Source organism: Priapulus caudatus, unplaced genomic scaffold, assembly GCF_000485595.1.
Source record: "Priapulus caudatus unplaced genomic scaffold, Priapulus_caudatus-5.0.1 Scaffold787, whole genome shotgun sequence".
Taxonomy (NCBI): domain Eukaryota; kingdom Metazoa; phylum Priapulida; class Priapulimorpha; order Priapulimorphida; family Priapulidae; genus Priapulus; species Priapulus caudatus.
This window is the reverse complement of record NW_014577848.1, coordinates 24,964-36,213: the sequence shown is the minus strand read 5'-3', so window position 1 is coordinate 36,213 and position 11,250 is coordinate 24,964. Positions and strand designations below refer to the sequence as shown.

At 46.0% G+C, this 11,250-nt stretch overlaps 1 protein-coding gene across 1 annotated transcript in view; it reads left to right on the top strand.

Moving 5' to 3' along the window:
- Positions 1-10,811, top strand: part of LOC106813527 (hamartin-like) — a 31,802-nt gene extending 20,991 nt beyond the window's left edge. The window contains exons 10-23 of the mRNA XM_014817685.1: positions 556-822; positions 1,366-1,456; positions 1,862-2,051; positions 2,282-2,438; positions 2,753-2,870; positions 3,379-3,513; positions 3,997-4,214; positions 4,419-4,643; positions 4,801-4,931; positions 5,179-5,275; positions 6,144-6,378; positions 7,327-7,484; positions 8,284-8,395; positions 10,459-10,811. Coding sequence (XP_014673171.1) covers positions 556-822; positions 1,366-1,456; positions 1,862-2,051; positions 2,282-2,438; positions 2,753-2,870; positions 3,379-3,513; positions 3,997-4,214; positions 4,419-4,643; positions 4,801-4,931; positions 5,179-5,275; positions 6,144-6,378; positions 7,327-7,484; positions 8,284-8,395; positions 10,459-10,811 — 2,487 coding nt within the window. The remainder of the gene's footprint in view (positions 1-555; positions 823-1,365; positions 1,457-1,861; positions 2,052-2,281; positions 2,439-2,752; positions 2,871-3,378; positions 3,514-3,996; positions 4,215-4,418; positions 4,644-4,800; positions 4,932-5,178; positions 5,276-6,143; positions 6,379-7,326; positions 7,485-8,283; positions 8,396-10,458) is intronic.
- The last annotated feature ends 439 nt before the right edge of the window (positions 10,812-11,250 follow it).

The following is an 11,250-nucleotide window of genomic DNA, read 5'->3' as shown; positions in this document are numbered from 1 at the left end:
GAATGTACTGTGTCCGATTTGAGCTCAGGTTGGATGAGTTACGCGTAGTAAATCGTAGGTATTATAAGGCTAGTAAATGACGAATTTCCCTTGTTTATTGATGTCACACTCCTCCCTATTATCTACTCCTGATATATATATATATATTACAGCTATATAACATATACATGTATATGTTATATAACTGTAAAAAAGTATAGCATTGTAATTGATGCTACATTGGTGTCATTGGTAGCAATGTCACATGCCATAAAATTAAAATCACTTACCTGCTGAAAATCAATGAGCGGTGCTGCCACCTAGTGTAAGCACTGCTTCTCGACACCAATTGCAGACGCAGTGTATAGCAAAAGTAGGCTTGAGCCAGTGGATGAGGAAATTATTAAGCCATGCACGGACACACACAGACACACACATATGCACACACACACATGCGCACGCACGCACGCACCCACACACATACATGCAGGTATGCATGTGCATGCCCATGCACATACAGATTCAACAGCTTGGTGTGATACCCCCTCATGCGATGTCTCGCGCTCTTGCACACAGCAGGCCGATGTGAAGCGACGCACCTTTGTTTCAAAGGCGCTCACCGCCGCCTCAAAGTCGAGCCCCACAGGTGGCTCCACTGAGCCGCTGTCAGCGCCGGAGACGCCGCGGCTGAATGAGAAGGCGGAGCCGTGGACGGGGCGTACATCCGCGCAGGCCGAGTCGCTGCTGCGCACGGTGGGAACCACGGCAACGGTGGCAACGGTAGCGGCGGTGACGATGACGACAAAGACGACAGCGGCGGCAGTTTCTGACGCAACGCAGCCGGTGAGTTAGTGAGCGCAAGTCGTCACCGCAGTAACGAATGCATAAACTCATCATGCCTTGTTTGATGAGGCGTAGCTCAATGAAATTTTCGTTTTGAGAAACAAGAAAAGTTTTAATAACTGCTGTGCAGTAGGTTAAGTATGGTATCATTCATAAAAAAACGTCAATTAAACGTGGAAAATATCGAAAAGGTAAGCTCGACCATCACCTCTATAGGTACCCATCCTCTGTCTCATGTTATGCTTACATACTAACAATGCTGTTGTGAGAGCCCTCTATCGTAGTGAGGCGTAAGGATATAATGATCTCGTTTAACAGATGTTTCTCTTGGCAAACGAACTTCAAGATCGTATCTTGTCGTTTAAACGAAGCATGTTGGTATTACTGGAATATCGTGATTTAACGCTGGCGTGGGGAAAATCTAGCATGATATTTTGTAGTTGTCTGATGACTTGCAGGTGATGACTTCGCTACATCAAGCAAATGTGTGTGCCATTTCTTACGACTCCTTTGTGAATTTGTGGAATCTGGCTTTGTTTGCAGGACAACTCGATGGTGACTGTCAACAACTTGCCTGATGTCATTGAGAAGCTATCGATGGACAGACGTTCTGACTTGGAGGATAGAGAACTAGGTGATTTATTGTTTCCCGTTTGTGAAATACATTGTTTATTTTCAAAATGAGCATGGCAATAATATTACTATTAATAATAGTAATGTAATCAGGTTTGTTTTTAAACTGATAAAATGGCTTCATGGAAGTGTGGACAGTCTGGGTCTAAAGCACATGTAGACATTGTGACTGGACCATGTCTATGGGATGCAGATCCAATACACTATCCATCTGGTGTTTGGCAAGCTTATCACTCGATGCCATTTAGCTATAACGTTAGCAATGAACCAACTGTAAACCTGTTATTGAACTTATTAGTTGCTGGTTGGATGGTTATTGGCTTTTGCGCTAAAGTAATAGTCAAATTATCATCATTACCCATGTACTCTCTCTACTCTGTACTGTACTCTACCGATATTTCTATAGGTGCCTTTGATAGGGAGGTATCAGAGCTGGTGAGTCAGGGGGTGGCAGAGACGATACAGCAATGTCGAGTGAGAGAGGAGGGCATCTCTTCTCTTGACCTGGACAACTCGGGCTCTTTGTTATGCTTCTCCCAGGCAACGAACAGCATGCCTGATATAAAAACTGTTCCTCGGCAAGGGGCTGTTACTAGGTACTTAGCTACTTTTATTAAGCTAAAGCTGCCGCTTTATAATATATATATATATATTTATATGTGTAATATAAATAACACATACACGTATATTACTTTGAAATAAATAAATAAATATATATATATATGTGTTTGTTTGCATACCGTGAATGTGTATTTGTATGTACGTATATATATATTTGTGTGTGCAATATGACAATTTCTACATGTATATGTTGTATATGTCGTAGTTTTGAGCTTGCTGAGAGACCGAAGAAGGAGAGTGAGAGCTCCGAGTCTGTCGAGGAGGGTGAGGTGACGGGAGATACGCTCACCTCCTGGGAAGGGGCGGTGGACTTCATGCGCAAGGTCAACCGTATTCGCTTCTACAGCCACTGCGTGCCAGAGGTTAGTGAACATGCCCTCCCTTCTAGCCTCCCTCAAGTTATGTTTAGTGGCTCCACCTGCCAACCTATTTTGCAGTGTATCATATTGCGATTACACGTGCCCACTTTTAATCGGTTATGCAGCATTTCTTTCGCGATACTTTTATCCTTTTTGTTGGACTGCTGCATCTCGGGCTAAGGACTATTTTTACGGTATGTCCGCTGAAAGTGAATGGGAATCCCCTCCATGGTAATGCCGAGAGTGGGAGAGCGAGGAACATGGCGGGAGTTAACTTCTGAGTGTGCTGTCGTGATGTATCTCACGTGGTCGTACAGGTGTCGGACATCGTAATGATGGCGGAGAAACCTGCTCCTAGGCGGCGCTGGCGGTCGTGCTCTGCGCTTGACGAAGGCAGCAACGAGAAATCCGACAGTGAACATCAGCAGACGCACGGTACGCACGGCGATGCGGCGTGTAACAGGGGACTGAGAGGCGGGATGGGTCAAGAAGTGGTGGGTGTGGGTCATAAGCGAGAGATGAAATGACACAAATGCTCATACAGATTTAAGTACAGAGACTCCCTGACTTACGAACATTCGAGTTACAAACTTTAGATGATACGAACAACTTGCCCTGAAGTCCATTAGTGTATAATGTCAATATTGGTGAATAAAAAGACACAATCGCCCCCTTGATTTTGACTTTCCCCAACTCCTGTGTTCACGTATATGTTTACACTATGTACACTTCTAGGTTACTCGATGTTCACATGTACATATACTACACTACTGTACAATACTGTATACGTACGTACATATGTTCAACTTACGAACAAATCGACTTACGAACGACCGCTCGGAACCGAACCTGTACGTGAGTCGGGGAGTCTCTGTCTTATGTATTACGTATTAAGAATGTCTCACGCATTGAACGGTGAACACGTGCTCATTAACTTGCGCAGACACCGTCGTCTCGGAGATTCCGTGCCTACTCTGTAAGAAAGTGACAAAGACGATCAGTCTCGTCACCACCACTTCCACAGCGTTCACAGCAGTGTACTCTCAGACGGCGATATCGGACGCGAAAACATCGGCAGGTGAGCTACGTGACCCTACTCACTATCTATACTACTACTACATCTACTACATAGCAGTATCTGTGCGAGCGGGCCTAAATACATAGTGATATACATTGTTTCACCACTGTGCCGGCTGCATCACGTTGCCTCCTATCAGTTATTATGTAGACCTATCATTTGGGTTGCAATGTTGCGTGACAACTGGTTAGTACCTGCTTCATTATACATTAAGAATATTTGTCATCTTCTACCATTACGGTATGTCTTGTGTTTATTATCAGCCGAGCCATTAGATGTCTCATGTCTCAACAATGGCGGTTGCTCATTACACAATGTCTCGCGTCTCAACAATGGCAGTTTCACGCGACGTGATGTCTCGCGTCTCGACAATAACGGTTGCGGGCGACGCGCCGCCTCGCGTCTCGACAATGACGCTAGCTCGTTACAGCAACGTCTCGCGTCTCGGCTGCGACTAACCGTCTCACGTCGTCTCGTCTCTAGCGTCGGCGCCGGCGGAGGACGGGGCGGCGGCGGCGGCGACGACGACGACGTCGAGGACGATGGTGGACGATGGCGACGACACGACGAGCGTGTACGTGCAGCCGGTGATGAGCACGGCGCGGGACCGCACGGGCCGCGAGTTCCCCTTCTACACGACGCTGCCCCCCGCAGAGCTGCTCGACCGACACGTGCAGCTCGCTCACAGCACCCACGCCAAGGTGTGATAACGTAGCGCGATACCCACGCTCATGTGTGATAACGTAGCGCGATACCCACGCTCATGTGTGATAGTGCCGTCAGGCGTCGTTGGTTTATCCCAGGTGGATAGGTTGGTCAGTTCTTTTAACTGGGCACCAGATTCGTTCCCCGATGCGTTCGACCACACGCGTGCGTCCTCTGACGACTCTGGAATCGTCTTTCAGGAGCTGAGCAAGCTGTCGTTGACGAGCAAGAGCAGCACGGACTGGACGCACTTTGGCGGAGCGCCGCCCGCGGAGGAGCTGCAGGTGCTGCGCACGCAGCAGCTGCTGCTGCACAACCAGCTGATGTTCGAGCGACACCGGCGCGACCTTCATGGACAACGCAACCGCCGGCTGCTGCGGCGCGCCAACGCGTCCGTCGCCATGGAGGAGAAGGTCGTCGCCATGGTGAGGGTTGCCGAGGATGCACGCGTCGCCATGGCGATCCGTTCGCTGACGGAACATTCGTGGGGTGTCTTAGATTTCAAATTTTTTTCTGGTTGTTTATCGGAATAGAGGGCAGTTTTTTAGTCGTCTGTCTGATGTGGCGATTGCTTGTATGCAGAAGGATCAGGTGCATCTGCAGGAGTGCGAGATCATATCGCTAAAGAAGGAGCTGAGGAGCGTCCGGTCGGAGTTGAGAGAGGTGAAAGATGCGAAGGAGGAGCAGAAGACGCAGCAGCAAGTACAGATGCAGTACGTACGCTGCCTAGATGCATAGCTAGTTCGGTATCGCAGATCGAGAGGTCCGCTGTTCTAATGAACATTCAATTTTCTGATTCAAATAATGAGACGGATAGAGCGTGTGGATAGGTATGTGTGCGTGTGTGTGTGCACATGTGTGCGTGCGTGTGTGCGTGCGTGTGTGCGTGTGCGTGCGTGCGTTTGTGTGCTGGTGCATGAGAGGTAGAACGTGCATTTATGGCTTCACTATTCCTGACAGAGCCTACATTCGTCAGAAGGATCAGTATTTTGAAGCGACGAAGGAACTAGAGAATGAGATCAAGACAAAGCACACAGAGATCAACATGCTCAATAAGGTTTGTAAGAACTGCGGTGCATCGCAGCTTGATGCTACTCTGTCATGGTAATTAAGCCAATTAATGTCTTCCCATTCATCAACACGTTACCGTGGAGTCCTTGTACCCATTGTCAGAAACAAATATTATTCTTAACATTAGTCTTAACACTTTTTCTCATAGATGTAGTAAAGTTAGGAGTTTGATCATAGTTAGGATTATACACATGTTAAAAGTAATGTTGTTTCTGACAACTGGTGCTCATTGTACACGTGTTTTGTCAAAGCTGAAATTATATAGATGAATACTGCATCAGTGATCACTCACATGTAAGCACACACACGGCATCTTCCGTGTTGGTTAGTTCTGTGACATCAATAGAAAAAATATCACATTTATTCAGATTATTACTTGGAGATTATAAACTTTCCAAAATTGCATTCATAGTAAATTCGTTTATGTTGCTCATTATTTTCCATGTCTACAAGAAGTATTTCTGGAGTGTATGTACAAAACCTTGTGGTTAACTTGTCACGGTATGTTGTTCAGTCATACAATTTTATTTTCGTTTTGCTTACTTCTGATGCAGTTCTCATGAACGCTTACCAAGGACTCCCTGTATATGATTTCAATTCTTATCAATCCTTTCTATTTCTTTGAATACAGTTACCATGAATGCCTATGAAGGATTCCGCGCTTATAATTTCTAAACCTTTTTATCATTTTGACATTTCTTCGAGATACGGTTCCTGCAGGTTCCTGCTGAGACTTGCCATATTGGTTGTGTTTACCACCACTAGTTCGTTTATTTATTTGGATCGTGCGCACCGATGCTAGATGCGCGGTTACTGGCTAGCGTGGCTGCAGCATGCTGCTCGCGTCGTTGCAGGAGCTGCAGAACACGCAGGCGAAGCTGTTCACGGCCGAGCATCGGCTCGAGATGATCGAGGGAGAGGTGGCGCTCAACAACACGCTGAAGGCGCGCACGATCGAGCTCAGCAAGCAGCTGCTGCTCTCTGGTGAGCTGCTCGAGAAGTACCAGCAGCGTGTGGAGGAGGAGGGGGCGTCGCCGTGCGCCGAGCTGCCGGCTAGCCTTATCGGCAGCTACACGCACGAGATCAACGGTACGACCTGTTATAAGCCAGGGGCCCGTTGTCAGAAACAAAATTAGTCTTAGCATTAGTCTTAGCATTAACTTTTTCTCTTAGTCCGTCGACAGAAACGCTGCAAAAGTTACCTGATGAAAAGTCGTAGCAGATTTCCTCATAACAATACGAAACAAATGGCTGTTGACGGTCTACGAGAAAATGTTAGTGTTAAGACTAATGTTAAGACTAATTTTGTTTCTGACAACGGGCACCATATCGGAAAATCCTTGCCGCCATATTGAGATGAGATAAGAGGGGTGATAAGTTGCCTATAACATAGTTACGATAGTACTAGTGTAGGTTTTTGATCTACAATTCTCTTCACTAACATTGTACTTCAATTCACAGGTGCGTTTCTGTTTACAGAAACATTTACAAATATGATTGTGGTCATTTGGGATATTTTGCAATGTTTGTGTTAATGCAAAAATTAAAAACGCACGAGTGTTTACATTAATCATGTACTTTCCGTAGAGCGCCGCGGCCATTTTATCCCCCTTTTTCTATGACCTAAATAACACAGTTGGACTTTCCGGTATCACTTATTAATGCCACGCTGGCTTCTCCCCAGGAATTTCAGGAGAATCTTCCTACCTTGCTGCGTGAAGCTAACTCCTCTAATAATTGTCTATGTCTAAAATTGAATATCTCACTGGTGGGTTATTTTTACATTTGGCCTGCATGGAATTGGAATGAGCTGCCCACCCCAAATTGTTAATTTTTCATGATTGCGTGTCATGCAAATGCAACATGACACTTAGAATAGTATATGAATATGTAACTCTAATTGTGTACAAATACTGTATGACTAACAGCAATGCAATAAAGCCCCCTACCTATGTTTTGTTTGTATATCACAGCATGTTGGTACTATAGCTCAATACTTGTCACGTACTAATAATGCAGTTCGTACTGTTTCGTTAGCACTGAAACGTAAGCTCAAGGTGACCGAATCGCAGCTGGAAGCGAAGAATACTAGGCTAGTGGAACTGGAGGCTGCACTCGGCAAGAAAGATCTGATCATAACCGAGCAGAAGCGATCGCTAGAGCACAGCAAGAGCTTGGACAAGGGAAAGATACAGGTAAAGCCTCTGGCATTCGTAATTTGCTTCTAAATCTTCTCGTTCGTGGCCTGCATCACAGTAAAACCTAAACGCGAGTCATCGCATGAAACCTAACGTTTACTTAGCATGATGTACGTTATTGTGTTTGCATACGAGTCTACATGTGTGTGATGTTCCTCACGTATGAGCAGGTGTGTGTATGCGTGCGTGCGTGTGTGCGTGCGTGCTTGCGTGCGTGTGCGTGCGTGCGTGTGTGTGTGTGTGTGTGCATGCATGCGTGTGTGCGTGTGTGCGTGTGTGTGTGCGTGCGTGCTTGCACGCGTGTGGGCCAAGAATGTGGCAGTGTGTGTGAGTGTGCAGCGTGTGTAAATGTTACAGCAAATCGTGGTTAGGCCATTTTTGTTTGCCTTCACCCGACCCAGGCTGAAAAGTTTGGGTAGGTAGGTCGGCTTTGCTTTTCTTTTTTCGAGGGTGCGGGTCTTTTTACAAATTCAGCATGGTGTCTATATGAGCATGCTCGGGTGTGCTTGTGTGGAGATACCAATTCTATGTTGAATGTTTCTTTTGCTTAGTACATATAATGTATTGCCTACAGATTTATTTAATGTACAGTGATACAATTTGTTTAAAAAAGAAAAAGAAAAAGATCAATAAACATTTTTGAGTTGGCCCTTTTTTGGCGGGTCGGTCGGGTGAGGGCAAACAAACAATATTATTATTATGGCCTTAGATGCAGTCGCAAATTCATGGCTGTGTTCACGGCACTCTTTACTCTTTGATATATGTTGCATCTCGTTGCATCACGTGTGTATTTCAGGCTCTGGAGGGCAAGTATCAAGCAATGAAGGCCATAGCTGCGCGATTCGAGGAACACATTCTACAGTTATACAATAGGCTGGATTCTCAGACGACACAGGAGGTTCCTGGAGGTGTGTAGTGGTTTATCTGCTATACTGTTACTCACGCAGGGTGCGAAATTAACGGGAGTTCGGAGTCAAATACTCCCTGATTTGACATATGCAGGAGTCCGTGTGACTACCTGAAAATTCTGCCATACTAACTAGTTCGTTCCGGAGCACAGCCTCGTAGAATTACTGTATTTTTTCAGCTAATGTTCAAAGAAAATTTAGCAGACGTGCAACTGCATGAACCTTATAAGCACATGCGTTATTGTTAATATCTTTAATTTTGAACCTCAGACTGCGGACTCCCTCATTTTGCTGCGGACTCCCTCTTTTTGAGGGTAGGGAGTCTGTTGGACTCCCTTGTTCAAAAGTTAATTTCTATCCCTGTTCACGGTTGCTAACTCTTCCCCGAATTTTTTTGCCTTCCTGCTTACTCACTCTCCCTCTGGTGTTTTTGCGTCCTTCCATTTCCAAGCATAGCAAGCAAAATCATTTCAGAATGGCCTTAAATTAAGGCATAATTAAATAAACTCCCATACTGCTTTTCACCCTTACTAACTCTTGCTGAAGTCGTTTGCCCTTCCACTTTCTTACTCTCCTTCTGGTTTTTTCATTTTTAGCTCGCCTTGACATCGTCAAGATGAGCTATTGCCATGGGGTGTCATCCGTCGTATGTCTGTCCGTCCGTCCGCCTGTCCACCCGTCCGTCCGTCCGTCAACATTTGGCTATGGTCAACGATAACTCAAGAACCGTTTGACCCACATGTTTCAAATTGCATGCAGTTGTTACTTCTATGGAAGAGGTTTGAACGTCCTATTTTGGAGCACGCCAGTCGACCTACTTTCGAGCCACGTCCACTTTTTGGCAAAAATGGAAATGGCCATAGGACAGTTCAGGTTCAATGGATTTTGCTCATTTCTAGTATGTGAATGAATAAGGACTGGCCCCAAAACATCACACGGGTTTTGATTTTTTTTTAATTATGGAAATTGGGTAGATTTTGGCAATTTAACTATGCATTTCAGTGTCTGCCTAGGCTACGGTCAACGATAACTCAAGAACCGTTTGACCCACATGTTTCAAATTGAATACAGTTGTTACTCCTATGGGAGAGATTTGAACTTCCTATTTTGGAGCACGCCAGTCGACCTACTTTCGAGCCACGCCCACTTTTTGGCAAAAATGAAAATGGCCATCTAAATTCATTCGATTTTGTTAAATTTTGGTATGTGAATGTATAAGGCTAGCTCTAGTACTATAGCCCGCGTACATTGACTGCCGCAGTGCTATAGAACATTTTCAGCTAGATTTCGCTGCTGCAACAGTTCCCAAAGTTCCCATGAAAAATCGCTTTACAAAACGCAAAATGATCGGGATTTTTCACACTTATCTATCTACGTGAACATCTCACCTATCTTTTTGAGCACTTTCCACAACTTTACACTTTTTGGGAACTGTTGCAGCAGCGAAATCTAGCTGAAAATGTTCTATAGCTCTGCGGCCTAGAGCTAGTCGGTGTAAGGCTAGCCCCAAAACAGTTATTACTCTTATGGGAGAGATGACACCGTTCTATTGCGTTTATTTCGTCTAACTGGTCAACAACTCTACAATCATACCTATATACGTGTAATATTGTGTTTTAGATTCTTCGTTACAGTAATTTGACTGGAATATTTTATTGTTTTTATTTGCGTGATATTCGAAAACCAAAATAGCGATCATTTAGGCGTAGCGCCATCTCTCGTCAAGATTTCAGACTCAGATCTGAAACATTTATTTTCGTGTCAAAACTTATGCATATATCATTATCAAGAGTATATAATTGGAGATATGCTATATAATGGGAGTTCTCCCATATATACGCTTGCCTTATATATCTCCCCTCCCTCTTCTATCACACCCAAGGTGAGCTACAGTGTCATTGACACTTTCATTATATTATCCAGTGCAGCAAACACAATAATATCGGAATTAACTTAAATTTAATGTGCAGCTTAATTTCGTAATGGAGCGGTTAAGATTGTGATGCCTACCTCTACCTCAGCGTGATAAGCGTAATAAGCGTATAAGCGCTTTGTTGCCACAGCTGGGCACGCGGCGACGATGAAGGCGGGCGCGGCAAGGTTCGCCCCCCCGCCGCCAGCTCACGAGAGCCAGCACAGGCGCAACAGGGAACAACTGCAACGCTCACAGACCATGCCAAATTCCGAAACGATGGGACCACCAGTAGAGCGGGGCGCCGCGCCCCCGGACTCGTCGCGGCTTCTGTCCCTGAGCGCGGTGTCGCCGGACGCCTCCAGGAGGGTGCAGCACCGTAGCGAGCCGTCGTCGCATGGCGGTGGCCGCGCGCGGGGAGCTGTGATGCCGGACGTCTCTGCGGCGCGCGAACAGGACGCCGGCAGTAAGCGGCGCTCGCTGCAGGACGTCGGTAAGAGCTAGGACGCCATCTTGCTCAACGCGGCGGGCCGCGACGACGCGTGCCGCGGTCGGTGTTCTTATCGAAGCTGCGTTGAATCGAGAATCGCGGGAGAGCATCTCGCCACGTTTGCTCGTGTGATTCCTAGTTTACGGCGCATTGTGCTAACCTGCTGTAACGGCGTGCTGCGTCGCGTCGAAGATGCAGTGTTCTAGACGTAGCCGTGTATTCTTTCTCCCGGCTCTTATACCCCCTCGCACTGTCGCGAAACCGACTTTACATTCGCAGTTCCAAAACATTCTAGTACTTTTCGGGAACGGAGTGAATAGATGTGCGTTTGGTGGTCTACTAGACTTCGTTTGTTGTCCCGACTGTTGTATGACAGCAGAGGTATCGAGAGAAGGTTCGATGCTGTGTGTGTTGGTGTTGCATTGGGTGTGCGTGTTTAATACCCCAAGCATG